This window comes from Leucoraja erinacea, chromosome 17 (genome assembly GCF_028641065.1).
Source record: "Leucoraja erinacea ecotype New England chromosome 17, Leri_hhj_1, whole genome shotgun sequence".
NCBI lineage: Eukaryota > Metazoa > Chordata > Chondrichthyes > Rajiformes > Rajidae > Leucoraja > Leucoraja erinaceus.
The window spans coordinates 3,191,956-3,211,916 of NC_073393.1; the positions used below are offsets into that span (position 1 = coordinate 3,191,956).

Sequence of the window (19,961 nt, forward strand, 5' to 3'; positions counted from 1 at the left end):
CCTCCTCGACAAGATGTTACTCCCTGTTGAGATAATCTTCTGATCAAATTTACTTTGGAGTTGGACCTCTTCAATACATTGTGTTCAAAAATGATAAACACTATGATGTAAATCAAGAGGTTCCGTGATCATAAAAAGCTAATAACCGTATTTACAAATGTGGGTGGCATTGTGGCACAGCGGTAGAATTGCTGCCTTGCAGCACCAGAGACTCTGGTTCAATCCTGACTCCGTGTGCTGTCTGTACGGAGTTTGATCGCTCTCCCTGTGTGTAATGAGTCGAGTCGTACACACGCCAAGATACAACACATATTTATTAAAGTCCACTTACACCATTGGTCTGCAGGACATTACAGTAACTAGCAGCTACTCAGACTGAATGACGTAAGCAAGATCTTGGTAATATAAATCGCATATTAGGCAGAGCAACTATTGATAAGCACTGCAATTGGTTAGTAGGAAATAACCAATCTACACTGTGACTGTGTGGGTTTTCTCCGGGTGCTCCGGTTTCATCCCACGCTCTAAAGACGTGCAGGTTTGTAGGTTGATTGCTTCTGTAAATTGTCCCTGGTGTGTAGAATAGAACTAGTGTGCGGGTGATCGCTGGTTGGTGCAGGTATGAGGGGCAGAAGGGGCTGTTTCCACGCTGTATCTCTAAAACTAAAAACTAAACCATATAGAAAGTATAAGAAGCGTTAAATGCTGAAACCAGATTATACCAAAGGTATAGCCATCAGAGGACGTCTGGAAAGAATTAATTCCATCATTCCATGGTTCAGAATTTGTACAAAACGTAAGCTTTATCGTACATTTTCAATTTGCTGCTATAAGTAAAAGGACTTCCACAAAAGCAGAACGGAAAGGCCACGTTCAAGATTTCCTGGTCATCCTTAAGGGGCTGTCCCACTTACGCAATTTTTTTTTTGCGACTGCCGGCAGCCGTCATAGGTAATTACAGGTCGTGAAAATTTTCAACATGTTGAAAATCCAGCGGCGACCAGAACAAGGTACGACTCTTTGGGCGACTACTCACGACCATACATGCTTCACCCCGCGACATGTTGCCAGGGTGTCGCCTGTATGGTCGTGAGTAGTCTCCTAGTCACCCAAAGAGTCGTAGCGTCCTTAGTATGTTAAATGCTGGAGAAACTCAGCGGGTGAGGCAGCATCTATGGAGCGAAGGAATAGGCGACGTTTCGGGTCGAGACCCGAAAGGGTCTCGACCCGAAACGTCACCTATTCCTTCATCAGTCCGAAGAATTGTAGCATTGTATCATAGTTGTATTATAGTTTATTATTGATATATGTTCGTATTGTATTGTGATGGGTTCTGGCTTGTTTTATTGTAGTGTAAATATTATTTTTAATAATTGAATACATTTTTTGATTAAAAAAAAAAAACATGAGCTCCCAAACTGAACTTCTGATTTCCTTTGGGCACCCCACATCATTAGGGTGAAAGAAGGACATGCTTTTTTCCAGCATCTGCATTTCTTTCTTGAACGACTATGTTTAATGTCATTGGTTTCCAGATCATTTAGACCTTCATGCTGCAAGAGTATTACTCGACAGTGACCACTATGCAATGCAGAAGCTAAAACGGAGGGTGTTGGAGTATCTCGCTGTCAGACAACTGAAGAACAATTTGAAAGGACCCATCCTCTGCTTTGTGGGACCTCCTGGTGTGGGCAAAACCAGTGTTGGCAGATCAATAGCAAAGACCCTTGGCAGAGAGTTTTACAGGATAGCATTGGGTGGTGTCTGCGATCAGTCTGACATCCGTGGTCACAGGTATTGAACAATTACTAATATAAATTGCATTTTTAGATAAAAGTAATATTTTGAGACTGCGTTTGTGTAAATTTGATTTTAACACCAATTAGTCATTCACGCCCTATCTCTTACATATTGTGTTTTGATCTCTTTTGTTTTATTTTGCCTTAAATAATTGCTTCTAAAATTGATATCTGGAAGGGAGGTAAACAATTCTTTAACAAGGGATCCCATTATAATAACATGGTATGTGTCTCCCACAAACCCTGATATCGTTATCCATAAATATGGTTTAGTTTGAGTCTAAGTGACTGTTATACATTTATTCATTGTCGTGCATGGCCCTCAGCTGAAAGCACTGTAACAAAACCCAATACAGCCCTTGAGTGTAATTATACTTATGCTGTTTACATTGGGACATTTTTACTCACTAATGGTTCAGAGTTAATTATACTTCATAGCGCTATTTAGAAACGAGGATCTGCAGATGCTGGTTTATGAAAAAAGTCAGAAGGTACTTGAATAACGCAGCGGATCAGGCAGCATCTCTGAGTATAGACACAAAAAGCTGGACTAACTCAGCGGGACAGGCAGCATCTCTGGAGAGGAATGGGTGATGTTTCGGGTCGAGACCCCTCTTCAGACTCATTTCCAGAGATGCTGCCTGACCTGCTGAGTTACTCCAGCATTTTGTGTCTTTCCTCCAAGTGTTATGTTGTACAGGTTTAAAAAAAAAAATTAACTCTTGTTCTAAGATCTTGCAAAAGATCCAAAAGGGAAAAGGAGCTTGTGATGTCACTGGTATTTAATTAAGCTTGGCTGCTCCTCATAAACATTTTACTTTGTTTTTATGGGTCGTCCTGAGGCATAAGGCCTTTTACAGCTCTCCTCCAAACTGGTGCATTTGCTAACGCCTCTAGTACAGGGATGTCACTGAGCTGGAAAAGGTGCAGAAAAGATTCACCAGGACGTTACCAGAACTCGAGGGTTTGCATTATAGGAACAGACTGGATAGGTAGGGACTATTTTACTCCCTGCAGTAAAGGAGACTGAGGGGTGGAGTAACTCAGGAGTCAGGCTGCATCCGTGGAGTGAATGGGCAGGCGACACTTTGGGTCGGGACCCTTCTTCAGACTGATTGCCGTTGGGGGAGCGGGGGTGGGAGAAAGCTGGAAAAGAGATGTGGGTGAGATTTATTACCTCTGGTAGATGCTTCCAGTCGATCAGTGTCCTCCATATTGTTCTCAAGTACACCCACGTATGTAAACAACACCCTGTGCTTCCTATCTTCTGAAGTGCTTTGTCTTTCAGGAGGACATATGTAGGTAGCATGCCTGGCAGAATCGTGAACGGCTTAAAAACTGTTGGCGTGAGCAATCCTGTCTTCCTGCTGGATGAAATAGATAAATTAGGAAAGAGTCTGCAAGGAGACCCTGCAGCAGCACTGTTGGAGGTACAAAAGATGCATTCCACTATTAAATTGTGCACTCATTGAATTAGGCATCTCCTGCATTTACCCCAATGCTCCTCATTGATTAATACAAATAATTTAAGTAAACAAGCTTAAATAAATGATATTTTTCTTGGCTTAAAAGGAAGCACAAACTGAACGCTTAAATTATGATGCATTAGAGCTCGTTTCTTCGTATCTCAAAATGTATTACTGCCAGCAATTAGATGAATATGGTTTGAAATGCATTTTAGGACACAAAGTGCTGGAGTAACTCAGCAGGTCAGGTAGCATCACTGGATAGGCGACGTTTCGGGTCGGGACCCTTCAGATTGCATTTTACTTTAGAAAAAAGTGAAAGCACAGTACATCATCACCGAGTAGAAATGATTAGGAACCTTTTCACTTTGAACTGTTCCACTTTACTTACAGACCCTCCTTAGTCCAACATAGAAATGTTACCTTTGCAGGCTCTCTAGTCTTGAACATTTGCATGAATACATTTTTTTATTTGACCTGTTTTAAGCAGAACTGAAGAAATCATGAGGGTGATTAGACAATAGATGATAGGTGCAGGAGTAGGCCATTCGGCCCCTCATGCCAGCACCGTCATTCAATGTGATCATGGCTGATCATCCACAATTAGTACCCTGTTCCTGCCTTCTCACCATATCCCCTGACTCCACTATCTTTAAGAGCTCTATCTAACTCTCTTGAAAGCATCCAGAGAACCGGCCTCCACCGCCCTCTGAGGCAGAGAATTCCACAGACTCGCAACTCTCTGTGTGAAAAAGGTTTTCCTCATCTCCGTTCTAAATGGCTTATCCCTTATTCTTAAACTGTGGCACCCGGTTCTGGACTCCCCCAACATCGGGAACATGTTTCCTGCCTCTAGCGTGTCCAAACTCTTAATAATCTTACATGTTTCAATAAGATTCCCTCTCATCCTTCTAAATTCCAGAGTATATAAGCCCAGACGCTCCATTCTATCAACATATGACAGTCCCGCCATCCCGGGAATTAACCTGGTGAACCTACGCTGCACTTCCTCAATAGCAAGATTGTCCTTCCTCAAATTGGGAGACCAAAACTGCACACAGTGCTCCAGGTGTGGTCTCACTAGGTTCCTTTACATCTGCAGAAGGACCTATTTGCTCCTATACTCAACTCCTCTTGTTATGAGGCCATTTGCTTTCTTCACTGCCTGCTGTACCCGCATGCTTACTTTAAGTTACTTTTAGTACCAGGCATCTTAACAGATTTTAATATCTCAGAATGTTTTATTTTACCATTCTTTTTTTAAAATGGGGATGAGAAATTTCAGAAACACGTTTTACACTTTAAAGGGTATGGATGCCTCACTTTTTATTTAACAGCCAACTGCACTACCTTCTTTAGACCATTATTCCCAGTTATATCTCCATCACTTCTCCATCTAGTTAGTGTTCCAATTGCATGAGAACAAAGACTTCATTGAAAGTAAATATTTCCTGCTCGGGCTGTCATTGTTCTGGGAAGCTGAGTAGTTTGCGGAAGAGTTGGCACCGAGTCCATTTCATGGTTTAATAGTCGTAATTGTTTTATGATTTACGATACTAAAAATGATTTAATAGATCACCTACAGCCATCATAAACCTTCAGTGATAACCCTGAATGTGGGATGTTAGGAACACAAAACAATGAAAACTTTATTGAATTATTTTTTATCTTTTTGCAGTGTGTGTCTTTACAGCGTGTTGTCAATGTTTTATTTGTCCTGTTCTCTGCACTGATGGGTTGTGTTTTAATAGAATAATTTATGGTGCCCATTTATTTTCAGGTGCTAGATCCCGAGCAGAATCATAGTTTTACGGACCACTATTTAAATGTCCCCTTTGATCTGTCGCAAGTGCTTTTCATAGCTACTGCCAACACTACTGCTACCATCCCTCCTGCTTTACTTGACAGAATGGAACTCATCCAAGTGCCAGGTAAAATCCCAAAGTGTTGCAGTTTTAAAAGCCAACTCTGTAAACTCAAAAGGAAATTATCGCTCAAATATCAACTGTTTTTGATATTTGTTAAGGGATATGGAGAGAAAGCAGTTACGGGGTACTGATTGTGGATCAGCCATGATCACATTGAATGGTGGTGCTGGCTCGAAGGGCCGAATGGCCTACTCCTGCACCTATTGTCTATTGTTTTAATCAAATCTGAATACATGCATTATCAGGGAAGAAAGCCCAAACGCTGGGATTTCTGTGCTCTGTTGTCGGAGAACGTATCTCCTACATATCCAAAGTTAAGTCTTGCCTGCTTGTTGGCCTGAACTGCTTTGAACACCGGTGCAAAACACACTATACTGGAGGAACACAGCAGGTCAGGCAGCACCTGTGGAAGCAGCCTTCCTGACCCTTTGGGTTCCTCCGGCACTTAGTGTTTTTTCTCAGAATGCATTCATCTTATTCGTAATTATCCACAATTTGTGTGTTTAATTTATTTTGTTATTACATAATTCAGTCCAATGCCGCAGTTAATAGCAACAGCATGTATTAAATGGCTAACTGCATTGTCGGATCAATTTCCAATCCGTTTGTATAAGGTAACCCACAAATTAACATGACACAGTGCATTATTTAAAGGAACGTGTGCAAGTTGAGTGGAGAATTGCGAAATTCTGGGGAATTCCTTGATGTAATGAGATGCAAGAAGAGGATATGCATTTGCATATGTTGTTATAATTGCATGCTTATCACAAGTTTTAATATTAATTAATTCTTCAAATATTAGGTTATATTCAGGAGGAGAAAATGGAAATTGCCCATAGGCATTTGATTCCTAAACAACTGGAGCTGCATGGGCTAACGTCCCAAGAGATTCAGATTCAACATGAAGCAACGGAAGGTATAATCAGCAGGTCAGTCATTTTTGGAGCATGGACTGATCCACCCAGTCCACACCCACCATCGATCACCCATTCACACTGTCTCACAGCGCCAGAGACTGTTTCGATCCTGACCTCGGGTGCTGTCCATGTGGAGTTTGCACGTTCTCCCTGTGACCGCATGGGTTTCCTCCAGGTGGTCCGGTTTCCTCGCACGTCCCAGACATGTGAATCTGTAGGTTAATTGGTCTCTGAAAATTGCCCCTAATGTGTAGGGAGTGGATGAGAAAGTGGGTCAACATAGAATTAGTATGAATGGGTGCGCCTTGGTGGCATGGGTGCGTTGGGCAAGGGACCTGTTTCTGTGCTGTATGACTCTATGACTCCCAAGGTTATGCATTTGCCAATGGCCAACTTGGATGCAGTGCTTTTCATTCTGATTTCTATTGAGATGCTGATAAATTTCTTATAAATTGAAGTAGTTACATCTGTTCAAACAGAGTACAACATTCAAAAACAGGCCCACCAGTTAATAATGAATATTGTAACTTAATGCTGATCTTATTAACTGTAGGTGACTTAATCATTTATAATAGGAGGTAGACAAAAAAAGCTGGAAAAACTCAGCGGGTGAGGCAGCATCTATGGAGCGACGTTTATAATGGTTTTTTTTTGAGTACCTTGTTTTAAAACAAGTTAAACATGTAAAACAAATCGTTTAATTCTTTTCAGATATACCAGGGAGGCAGGAGTGCGGTCTCTTGAGAGGAAAATAGGTGCCATTTGTCGGGCTGTGGCTGTAAAGGTGGCAGAGTGTCAACACAAGGTTACTGAGTCTAACTGCGGACCAGTAAGTGAGAAAGGTGAGGAAACAAGGATCTGTTTAAGAATGTGACATTTTCATGGGGCCTGGGAATGCTGTGATCAGTTTTGCTCGTGTTATGGGAAGAACCCAGTGGTGGGGAAATGCAAGGGAAGGTTGTAAGCCAGATGGTTAGTTTTTGATGGAAGTCTTCTTAAGGGAAGAATGAAGCAAATGTTTGAGCACAGTTCTTTCAAACAGAAGGTTTGAGATCTCAAGATGTGGTTCTATATTTTGTGGAAGTTATCAATGTCGTCAATGTTTTGAAATAGCAACTTTTAATATCCTGATTGGTACAATTAAATGCGGTATTCCAGTGATATTCATCTTCACACCAAGTGTTTTTTAAATTTCTGACAGATGGAAATCTTTCTCGTGTAATTTAATTGATGACAACTTCAACATGTTTTGAACTGCTCTTACTGTACAAAAACAGGGTTGTCTTACTGATTTGAGTACAATTGAGATTTTAACAGAATATCAATGTTATTTCTAGTAAGCACCATAGCCTGAAAATCTAATTTTGTGTGAAGATGTGCTTTTTTAAAAACATTTATGCTATTTCATGTTTGCTCAGTCCACATTTTGTTCCCATAAATGTTTTAGACAATAGGTGCAGGAGTAGGCCATTTGGCCCTTCGAGCCAGCACCGCCATTCAATGTGATCATGGCTGATCATCCCCAATCAGTACCCCGTTCCTGCCTTCTCCCCATATCCCCTGATTCCGCTATTTTTAAGAGCCCTATCAAGCTCTCTTGAAAGTATCCAGAGAACCGGCCTCCACCGCCCTCTGAGGCAGAGAATTCCACAGACTCGCCACTCTCTGTGAGAAAAAGTGTTTCCTCGATTCCGTTCTAAATGGCTTACTCTTAAACTGTGGCTCCTGGCCCCTATATTATATAATTGGTGTTTTAATTTGTGGCCTGGTTTCAACGTGAACTGTCTGCTTGATGACATTGTGTTTCTGGATGTCAATAATCACATTTGGTCAATTACTTAATGAAATTAATGTGAGGGAAAAAAAACATCCAGGTATCAACAATTGTTGGATCTTTGAAGTAATCAATTAGCTAAATATTAGAATAGTCTGCGTTTTGGTTTGTTTTATTATTAGTAGCAACATATAGTGGGAATCTTTGGTGAGCTATCCAGTCAAATCATAACATACATGAGTCCAAGCAAGCCATGTATGAGCACAATAGGTAGTGTGAAGAGTCGAGTGTTATTGCAATGTCTCGAAACAGAATGATGAAATGACCAGATAATCACCTGATACAGTGGCACTGGATCATCTGCCATTATATCGTATCGCTATTGTAGCGGCACAGTGGACAGAGACCCGCGTTTGATCCTGACTACAGATTTGGTTTCCTCCCACACTCCAAAGACGTGCAGGTTTGTAAGTTTAAGAAGGAATTGCAGATGCTGGAAAATCGAAGGTAGACAAAAATGCTGGAGAAACTCAGCGAGTGAGGCAGCATCTATGGAGTGAAGGAAGAGTCTGAAGAAGGGGTTCATAGAAACATAGAAAATAGGTGCAGGAGTAGGCCATTCGGCCCTTCGAGCCATTCAATATGATCATGGCTGATCATCCAACTCAGTATCCTGTAACTGCCTTCTCTCCATACCCCCTGATCCCTTTAGCCACAAGGGCCACATCTAACTCCCTCTTAAATATAGCCAATCGACCCAAAATGTTGCCTATTTCCTTCGCTCCATAGATGCTGCCTTACCCACTGAGTTTCTCCAGCATTTTTGTCTACCTTCAGGTTTGTAGGTTACTTGTTTTTTGTATTGTCCCTAGTGCGTAGGATAGAACAAGTGTAAGGGGATCACTGGGCGGCGTAGACTCAGCTGTTTCCACACTATATCTCTAAAACTAAACTAAATAAATAACCAGAGTGCAGAATGCAGTGCTGCACCATTACAGCGTTTCAACTCCAGTTTATTTAAAGTGCAAGGACCGCAATGAAATAGGCTGGGAGATCAGGCAATAGTTAACAATATTTGAATGTGTGGTAGTCTTTAGCGATTGTCACCAATATATGAACAGTGGATGCACATTATGATTTGAAATTTTTACTTTCCGTAATACAACTTGTTTTCTGACACTTTGTAATAAAAAAAATTCTTCCCACAACGGAAGTTCTCTGAAAAGGTTGACTCCACTGGCCCACATTGGTTCAGTAATTGTTCACTTGGACAACTGTGCCCAGCTTTCAACATGTCTGTGCATGCACTTGAAAAATGAACACTCCTGTTATACTGCTGCTCAAGATTTTAACCAAATGTCAAGTACAGAATTAGTATTAGCTTTCAATTAGGCTCTTGTATTGGAGATGAGTGTTTACACTTGTTTTCCAATACCATCAATCTAGTAATCTGCCATTTGATTGCTCAGAAATCCTAATGGTTTGGCATCTGTCTCAATGAGTAATGTTCCGTGTATTCCTTTAAACTTGACCAGTTCACTAAAAAAAAAAATTATGCTGCTGTGCAATACCTTTTTTCAAAATAAAAGTGAATTAAAACGATGTTATGGCATTGAAGGGAATAATATCCAATAGATAAACCTCCAGACTGTTTGTGAAAGTGCTGATTATTGGAGTTTTACTGTATTGGCCTGGATTTTAGTTCTATTTGTAACTGCCAGCATTTCCCCAGGGAACTTCCTACTTTGTGAGATTATTGCTGGATTTCTGGTCACTCCACTTCAGTGCTAGTTTTATATACGATATAATGGCAGATGATCCTGTTTCCATAAGAGCAGATCTTCAGCCCAAGGCTTTAGTTACAGACTTCAGGGAAGACATTTCAAATCTTGTTAGCATTTTAAATGGGTTTTTGAAAAGGGAGGACAACAGCTGTTTTCAAAGAAAGCTAAAATAATGACTATTTTGTTTCAATTTAACATTCACTTTTGACAAATCTCTGAAGGGTTTAGTATTTAGGAATAATTTTATAAAGCAAGTTTGCAGCTGCCACCTTGATCTCTTGGGTGGTACATCAATTAATAAATAAAGTTGTGCCTAACATATGTAACTGACCTTCATTCACACTTACTGGTTATAACGTCCTAAAAGGCTATAAAAAGAATAAGGTAAGCAATAACTAAACTCAATTCAAGCAATTAAAAATGTCCTTCAGGTTAGAAGAAAACAAACAAACTGGAAACATTCTGCAGTTCAGAATCTGTCCAATGTTTTACACTGAAGATTCTTCATCAGAACTGAATTTGTAAGTTTTTTTTTTCAGGGTAAGGAAATCTAAAACCAAAGGGCATAGATTTAAGATGAGGGAAAATATTTAAAGGGGACGAGAGCAAATTTTTTCACACAAGGTGGCAAGTGTATGGAAGTAATTGAGGGAGATACAATTACAGCATTGAAAAGACATTTAAACAAGTACATGGATAGCAGAGGTTTAGGAGGGTATGAGCAAAATGCAGGCAAATTAGAAACATCGGCATGCAACATTTGGAAACAACTGGATATTAATTAGCACGCATTAACACATGTCTGACATTGCAATTTAACACTGCAGCATACATAAAGAAATAGCAGATCATCCACTTTGGTCGTAAAAATAAAAAAAGCATTCTTAATCTCAAAATAAGGGCCAGTCATTCAGAAGTGAGATGAGAAGTTTCTTCACCCAGAGGGTAGTGAATGATTTGAATTATTTACCCAAGAAGGCTGTGGTGATTCAGTTCTTGAATGTATTTGTCCAAGATCAATAGCCTTTTAAACACTATGGGGAATTGAGGAAGATGGGATTGGTACAGTAGTGTTCCCACGGCGAAAGGTCGGCCACTGGAGGCACTCGGAGCTGAATAGGCCACTCTTGCTTTTATTTCTTATGCTCTGAAAGTAGTTATTGATTCTTCTAAATTTACACTGATAGTCCTTTCACCCGCACTAAGTGGCCTGATTGTGCTTCGAGTACTATTCTATTACCTGACCTATGTTCAACCACATCAACTGCCCTCCACCCCATGACATGCACAGGAATAAGGACAAAGACAGACATTGACTTAGAGACCCAGGATTGGTATAAGTGTTCAAGTCAGCTTCTAGTTATATACACCGTGCTGGTAAATGGGATTAGTATGGATGGGCCGACCAGCATGTTTCTGCAATATATAACAAGGGTGGTGCAAAGTAATGAGGACCATGAAACAGAACTGATTGGCAACCCACCATCCAAGAACTACAAATCTAATTGTATCACTCAGCTGCAACTTAACAAAATCATTAAACATCAAAATTTGCTGAGTCTTAATCTATTTGAGAAATGTTTTGAGTCTTAAGGATTAGCTTAATCTAATCATATGTTAGATAGAACGGATCAAAGATCTGAGAAAAACAATTAGTTTATTTTTAATTTGTATGCAGCTGTAAGTGACGTTTATTGTTACCATCCACTAAAGGTAACTTAGGGTTCTACAGAGTAAAAGGTTCAATCGGAGAAGAACGGAATATGCTTCCATTTGTGTGGGTGTCCTAAACTAGGTCATAATTCTGAAAGTGTAACATTCCTAAATTCAAAGGGTTTGAGGTAAATGTCCCTTCCTAGGAAGGATGATATGAGATACTGTCAAATAATGTTTATGTAATCCAGACACCTGGGCTAATGATACAGACATGGTTCTGAATCCCATCATGGCAGATGGAGAGTTCAAGGTTGGCTAATTGAATAAATCTAACAGTAAGTTAATTGGCAATGTTGAATGTGAAACGATGATTTATTATTTTAAATCCCATCTTATTTACTCATGTCCTTTGGGAAGGAAAATTTGCAGTAGTTACCTGGCATCCCAGGATAATAATAATAATATCTTTTATTGTCATTGCACGTTAGTGCAACGAGATTTAGTATGCAGCTCCAACCAATGAAAAAGAAAAGTAAAATAAATAAATAAGCTGTGTGTCGTGACCATCCGAGGGAGACAGTCCATGGGGGGGTGGGGGGCACTCAGCAGGGCCGGTTCAGAGCCGCTATAGCTCTTGGAATAAAGCTGTTTCTGAGTCTGGAGGTTCGGGCGTAGAAGGCCTTGTAACGTCTGCCAGAGGGAAGTAGTTCAAACAGTCCGTTACAGGGGTGTGTTGAGTCTTTATGGATGCTGACGGCCTTCCTGAGGCACCGTGTGTGATGGAACTCCACAGCAGAGCAGTGGGCTTCTGCAATGCCCTCGTCAAACCGCACAGTTCAGGGGAATGTATCATGGACTGAAAGAAATCTCTCAGTCTCAGTTAATTACCATAGTAAACCACACAAGAAAAGAAAGTCAGATTTAGTTGGAATTTGTTGCCATTTTTGGATTTTATCAAATCTGTCAAAATGCAATTATGTGTTGTCATATTGGCAAACCCAATTTAAAAAATGCATAAAGAACAATGAAATAAAAGATCACTTGTGTTGACAACTTTTATTGTTTATATTTGATTGAAAGCAAAATGTTGACAAAAATCCAGGGAAAACTACACGGGCTAGAAATAATACTGTAGGAGTCATGAGTAGCCAGCTGAAATTGTAGACTCAAAATAGCTCTGAGAACTTGCCCACTATGTTCTGTTGTGCTGAAGCAAAGCAAGAATTTCATTGCCCTATCAGGGACACATGACAATAAACTCACTTGATCATGAACTTAAATTTCTAGCATAGCATTTCTGGCCGTGCAGCTCGGAATCAATATAGCAGCGTATTTGCTCTCCATTGGACATTTAAATTGGTTTAAAATCAGAGACACAGTTTCCTAATAAGGAACATGAATGAACGTGACTGCTTTTTTTTTTTAAATCTCCCCTGGTAAGTGTATCAATCTTCAGCAATGCCTTATTTACTAAACTTTCACTTAAATGTTCAGATGTTCCAAACTTAATTCGTACCCTTCCAATCCTCCCTGATTTTTTCCCCCCTCTATTTGATATATATCCTCTTCTGTGTATTAAGTAACACCTTTATGGTTCAACTAATGTTTTTTTCCCCCTTATTTTAAAGTTAAAGAAAGTGTCCCTGAGGAAACCAAAGAAGAATCCATTGATGATGTAACTGATCTTGCCTTGCCACCTGAGATGCCCATTGTGATTGATAGACATGCATTGAAAGACATTCTGGGAACACCCATTTATGAAATGGAGGTAGGATGGTATTTGTAATTTTATTTTGGCATGCGAGGACAATCCCTTTATTGCAATTACCTGAAAATGTCAACAGAATATTTGTGATAACCAGTGAACTGGTGGGTGCATGATACTTATGTTTGTTTTGCAGTATTTATCCGTTTTGATGTCAACTAAATGCACATATTGGTTACAAAAGCTTAAACATATTTAAATTTTAAATAAACTTTTTTCCTGAAGCATTATGGTGCATGCAAGCACAATGCTAGTCAAAATAGCTCTGAGAAATTGCCATGTTTGACAGGGGAAACAAATATAGATCTGCATTTCCAGTGATACCATTCTGGTTTTAAATCTTGTTTAATCCACTCGGATAAATCTTGGTAACGTGATTAGATTACCAAAGTCGTCAGAACTTTGTAAAATTATAAATTGATGAGGAATGAATTTTTCAATAGACTTACATTTTTTAATTTACCATTTGAGAATTGTTATAGAGCCAGTTGATTGAAATATCTCCTAGGCAGCCGTGATATTTATGTATGGCTGTCCGAGAAAAACCCATGAATGTTAATTGGGGACTAGTGAATAGCCGTGTCATGACTTCAGCTTGACTGGTTGACCATTTTGCAGGAGTAGGCCCTTCGAGCCAGCACTGCCATTCAATATGATCATGGCTGATTATCCACGTTCCTGCCTTCTCACCATATCCCCTGACCCCACTATCTTTAAGAGCTTTATCTAACTCTCTTGAAAACATCCAGAGAATTGGCCTCCACTGCCTTCTGAGGCAGAGAATTCCACAGATTTACAACCCTCTGGGTAAAAATGTTTTTCCTCAGCTCCGTTCTAAACGGCCTACCCCTTATTCTTAAACTGTGGCCACTGGTTCTGGACTCCAACCTTGGGAACATGTTTCTTGCCTCTAGCATGTCCAATCTCTTAATAATCTTGTATGTTTCAATAAGATCCCCTCCAATCCTTCTGAATTTGAGTATGCAAGCCCAGCCGCCACATTTAGAATTAGTTTAGAAGGCCCGTACAATGGAATCAATAGTAGAACTCAATTTCTTTTAAATTGATGCAAAGTGAGAGCCAGCTACCCTTTCAGATTGTAATCAGAAATATTTAGTAAACATACTGCTGTGCTCTTAACTATCATGCCCTCCCCCCCCCTCCACATTATGCAATAAGCTTTCTAGTATTTTATGATTGGTTTAACCACCAGCTAAAACTATTACAAATGATGCATTAAAGCAGAGGGAACAGCTACTAATTTGGAGTTGTTCTTGAATAGCTGATGGCAAGTAATTTTTGCACAATTTTAGTAATCTGTAGAACAATACAGCATGGGAACAGGCACTTGGGCCCACAATATTTGTGCTGAACAGTGTGTAGCTGAACGGACCTCATCTGCCTGCAAATCCATTTGCCTATTTAAAAGCTGCTTAAACATCACTATCATATCTGCATCCACCACCTGTAGCAATATGTTCCAGATTAGGTAAACTATACCATCCATCCAAACATTTGATCATTTTCTCTACTTTTAATTATCCATGTCTATGTGAGTTTCCTCCGGGTGCTCCGAGTTTCCTCTGGGCCCTCACATTCCAAGGATGTGTCCGTTAAGATTAATTGTCCTCCAAGTTGCTCCTAATATGTGGGGAGTGAATGAGAAAGTGGGGTAACATAGAACTAGCAAGAATCGATGGTGACTGTGGACTAAGTGGGCTACTTTATCTTTTAATTTGATCAGAGAGCAAGAAACCACGTGTAGATTCAAAGAGACCAAGGCTGGAGGAATAGTCACTTCCAGTTCAGTTTTCATGAAACCCAATTGTTATTCTTAATAATTTCTCTCTCCAGAAGTGTTCCTTTGTCCTAGTGTCTAGTGTTCATCGTTGTTTTATTATTTAGTATCTTCTGCCTTTCATCCTGGCACAAAGAACCTTCCCTTTGATTATTTCCTTCATTTTTCTTCATACTCGCATCTCCCCCCCCCCCATTGAAAAGTCATTGATTGAAACAGTGAAAAACCTGGCTGGTCAGGCAGCATCTGTGCGAAGAGAAAGTTAGTGTTTTGGTCTTGACTTGGACAGATGTTGTGGGCATATTGAATGAGCTTTAACTTGATGAGCAATTTACAGCAGAATTGCCAGCTGTTTTCCCAATTCCCACCCAAATGTAGTATCCTTACCATAACTTGAATAGGACAGATAGGATAATAGGCCCAAGACTTTGAACTCGCATAACTACAAATACAGGGCATCTAACACACTATAAAAGCATTAGTTTCCTGATAAATATGTTTCTTTTGCTACACAGGTATCTCAGCGGCTGAGCCAGCCCGGGGTAGCAATAGGCTTGGCTTGGACACCATTGGGTGGTGAGATTATGTTTGTGGAAGCGAGTCGAATGGAAGGAGAGGGACAGCTTACTTTAACAGGGCAGTTAGGAGATGTTATGAAGGAATCGGCTCATCTCGCAATAAGTTGGTTACGCAGCAATGCTAAAAAATACCATTTGACAAACGGTATGTTAATAAATTTTCTACTGAGAACAGCGGTATATATGATTTCAGCAACTGTATTGATCTTCAGTTTTATAAGATGCACTGTGAGTCAATAAAATACAGTTAGCTTTTGAGCTTCAAGTTGAATAGTAACATTTGCCATTCAAAATCTAGCAGCAAACTGGGAAAAATCAAAATTTAATGTTTCTGGTAACATATCCCCATTAGCCTGGAAGAATGGTCATACATATTTTCAAAGTCAGGTTTTTTTTTTAGTTTTTTTAAATTGTGCCAGAAGAGATGCAGATTTTTATTCATTCCTTTGCCTTCACTTCCACAGCTATTTGCACTTTGATCCCATAGCAAGCGTGTTTAGTCCTGTCTGATCCTCCCAATTAATTATCTCATCAGCAATATCTCTTCCCCGTTCCCTATACCCCATCTGACCACTTGTCTTAATTCTCTTGGTTTGCTCCTCTATTCCAACTCTTTCACATCCAGCTTGTTTCTGTCAATCCTACCACCTTACAATCCACCTCCTCTGTACTTCACCACTCCAATCCCTAGATAACCTCTGAACCCAACCCTTCCTGCCAACTAAATCAACGTTAGTTCTCCACTAAAGCCTCCAAGCTCCCCCAAAAAAGCACCACACTGCTACTGAAATGGTTGAGAGTGCATCCAGACCAGGTTTTGCGCTGTAATGTCAGGCGCCGCTGACTTTAACACCGCGGAGCCTGGGATCTTTTGCTGAGGGCGCCAGTGTTGGAGCTCCGCCCAGTGCGGCCTGTGGACTTCGGGAACCACGGTCTCCGGTAGGAAGCGGTCGTTTCTGAACTCCAAGCTGCTGAGAGTGTTCTTCCGATGCCGGAGCACCATCATCTGGTGAGAGGGCAAGAAAAATCGGGCTGCCGTAGCGACGACTGCGGAGGCCTTAATAGGCCCTGAACACGGGTGAACAGAGAAAGTGGACTGAACTTTGTTGCCTTCCCTCAGTGGGAAATGTAGATTCAGCTGGGGGGGGGGGGGGGGGGGTTTATGTTTAATGTTAAATTCTATAGTGTTGTGTTTATATTATTTGTGTGCTGCCTGGCAACTCAAATTTCACTGCACTGCCTGGCAACTTCAAATTTCAATTGGCAATAAATGTCCTTTGTCCTAGATCTGTTCAGCTGTTGAAATAAAATTTGTGAGCAAGAGTATCTTTTGGGGCAGTAGCATTGCTATCGCAACTAAATAGCTGTATAACAACTATGATTCCTTACTGTACACAAGTGTATTTGATTTTATGGGAACATTGTCTCTAATCTAGACAGTAACAACCTTCTCTTGTATCGACATTTAGCTGCTGGAAGCTTTGACCTCCTCGACAACACAGATATACATCTGCACTTTCCAGCTGGAGCCGTCACAAAAGATGGACCATCTGCTGGAGTTACTATAGTAACCTGCCTTGCCTCTCTGTTCAGTGGCCATTTAGTACGTTCTGATGTTGCTATGACAGGCGAAATAACGCTCCGAGGCCTTGTTCTCCCAGTAAGTACGAGGGGTTCCGGAGTAGTTAAAACATAAAAGTATGTTTGCGTTCTTTAAGGAGGAAAATTATTCTTCAGTTAAATCTTTATGGTGGGTTGAAAGTTTATTTTGTCAGTTTAATCTTTCGAAGAATTAGATTATCTTGTAAATAATCCCACTGAATAATTTTAATTTCTGGTTTATAATAGGTGGGTGGAATAAAGGATAAAGTTTTAGCTGCACATCGAGCTGGTCTGAAGAGAGTCATACTACCAAAGAGAAATGAGAAGGACCTAGAGGAGATTCCTGCCAACATGAGAGAAGATCTGGATTTTGTGACTGCTTTTTGTTTAGATGAAGTGCTTAATGCTGCATTTGAAGGAGGATTCCCAGCTGAGTCACGGCATGGTATTTTAGACAGTAAACTCTAAGATCACTGCCACTTAAAATAGCATCTGTTGATGGTTTAACATTAATCCAACTGATAATTCAAGAAATTATGCTTGATTAATACTATCCTACACTGGTAGTTTTCCTCCCTCATAGATCCCAGTCAAAGGAAGGTGCTGTGTAAAGGCCAAACACTTACCTCGAGCAGGGGAAGAAAAAAGGTTGGATTCAAGCACATGCACATTATTCTGGTGGTTACCTAGGACTTGTGGTCTAGAGATAAAGAATATAAAATGGATGAAGTTAAACTGTACATTATAATTTTGGGAAAATTAGGGTTTAAACAGTATTCCTGTTATATTGCGACATGTCTGATGCAATGGAAATGGTACAATTAAGATAGAGTTGTGTTCAGTTACACTGATGTTTCCAGAAAATGTAGTATTAAATCAACAGATAAGTACTAAGCTAATTTATGCACTGTTGATTGCTATAACATTTATATAAAATCATATCCTTGCGTTGTTTCTCTCGTAACATTTTTTTGCACCTTTAACCATCATTTTAATCTATTTCACTACAGATTAATTTAAACTCCTGCTCAGCAAACTCATCCTCACTTTTAAGGAATTGAGATGTTACATTTGCAGTAACTGACAAGATTAACCATATCATAATTGCATGATTACAAAGCTAAATGTGTGGAAATATGTTACCCTCCATAAAAACTACACATCTGACAGGTCTCCCCTTAAACTCCAACATTCCAGAGAAAACAATCCAAGTTTGTGCCAACATTTTACAGGCACAGGATACCGAGTTGGATGATCAGCCATGATCATATTGAATGGCGGTGCAGGCTCGAAGGGTTGAATGACCTACTCCTGCACCTATTTTCTATGTTTCTATGGTAATACCCTTGTAATATAGACGGAGGTCTCAACACAGATCCTAGCAGAATTCCATTGGTCACAGAGCTCTAACCAGAATAACACCCTTCCACCACTACTGTCTATGAATAAGCTGGGTCTGAATCCAAACGATTAAGTTACCGTGGATCCCATACATAATCTTATGGTACAGCCTCCCATGAGATACGCAATTAAATGCCTTAACATCCACAGGCCCACGCTCATCGATCACCTCCTCAAATAACTCGAATACACAAGACATTACCTCCTGTGGACAGCCACACCGACTGTCCCCAAGTAGCAAAGGTAGACAGAAACTCAGTGGGCAAGGCAGCATCTATGGAGCAAAGGAATAGGCCACGTTTTGAGCCAAGACCCTTCTTCAGACTGATGCCCTTATCCTTCTAAATGCAAGTAAATCCTATTCCTAAGAATCCAATAGCTTCCCCACCACTGATACGAGGCTCACCAGTCTATAATTTCCAGGATTAACTCTACATTCCATTTTAAACAAGAAACATTAATTACTCTCCAGTCCTCCTGGACATCGCCTGTGGTTCGGGTGGATGCAAACATCTTTGTCAAGGCACCTACAATCTCCAGGTTTCTTTCAATAACCTGGAATGGTTGCTACCAGCATATATCCACCTCAATGCACCTCTTGATCGCAAACTACCATAGCACATTAGTCTTCCCCACATTGATCTCACTGTCCTCCTTGGTGAATACAGACACATAGTACTTGTTTAGTACATCAACAACATCCCGACTCAAAGCATAAATTCCCTGCTTATTCTTTATTGTCCTACCTTCTCCCTGGTTACTCTGTTTTTAAGATACATATAAAGAATCTTGGGATAGCTTTTAAACTGGACTAAACACATACTGTTTCTGTAAACCCTGCATCAAGAGTGAGATGTCCATCATAACATCACCAGGAGTTCAGCCGACAAACAGCATGCAATTCCCATGTAGTGAGATTTGAGATTCACCTCACATGAACATGCTTACAGAACATGCATCTCTGCAAAAAAACAAGCAACCCTGTCTACCGCTGCAGTACACTATTAAACAGTTGAGAGCTCACAGATGCGGAATCAATTCCCTCAAATGCTGTTTTGCAAATTCCTTACACTGCATATGGCACATGCAGTAAGTAATCTTTGCTCCATTTAAATGACTTCAATATTTCTGTATATACTGATGAATAACATCTTACTTAAAACACTAAACTGCACAAAAAACACTTTCCTTAGAGATCCTTCACTCGTATTAATGGTTAAAAGACTTAACATTTTTGCTGGCTGCTCAACATCAATGGTAAATATTTACTCCATTGCTTGGAGTAATGGTTGTCACAATGTACTCATGAGATCAACATGCAAGAGTTATTGAGATGCACTGAAGGGGTAACTTCAAGCCAATTAAGTCCACACACCTTCAGCAATGAAAACACCCTCATTGAACTCGAGCTTCACAATAAGCCATTGAAACAAATAATCACGATACACAATGGTAAACCGCAGATGAAACCTTAACTGAATTACCATATTCAT

The 19,961-nt window shown here is 40.2% G+C and overlaps 1 protein-coding gene across 2 annotated transcripts in view; it reads left to right on the forward strand.

Moving 5' to 3' along the window:
- lonp2 (lon peptidase 2, peroxisomal) overlaps window positions 1-18,014 on the forward strand; it is a 31,895-nt gene extending 13,881 nt beyond the window's left edge. For both annotated transcript variants that reach the window (XM_055648387.1, XM_055648388.1), the window contains 9 exons: window positions 1,536-1,794; window positions 3,088-3,229; window positions 5,046-5,196; window positions 5,996-6,122; window positions 6,822-6,952; window positions 12,953-13,092; window positions 15,403-15,610; window positions 16,935-17,125; window positions 17,314-18,014. In XM_055648387.1, the coding sequence (XP_055504362.1) occupies window positions 1,536-1,794; window positions 3,088-3,229; window positions 5,046-5,196; window positions 5,996-6,122; window positions 6,822-6,952; window positions 12,953-13,092; window positions 15,403-15,610; window positions 16,935-17,125; window positions 17,314-17,535 (1,571 nt within the window). In that variant the 3' untranslated portion in view covers window positions 17,536-18,014. The remainder of the gene's footprint in view (window positions 1-1,535; window positions 1,795-3,087; window positions 3,230-5,045; window positions 5,197-5,995; window positions 6,123-6,821; window positions 6,953-12,952; window positions 13,093-15,402; window positions 15,611-16,934; window positions 17,126-17,313) is intronic.
- The last annotated feature ends 1,947 nt before the right edge of the window (window positions 18,015-19,961 follow it).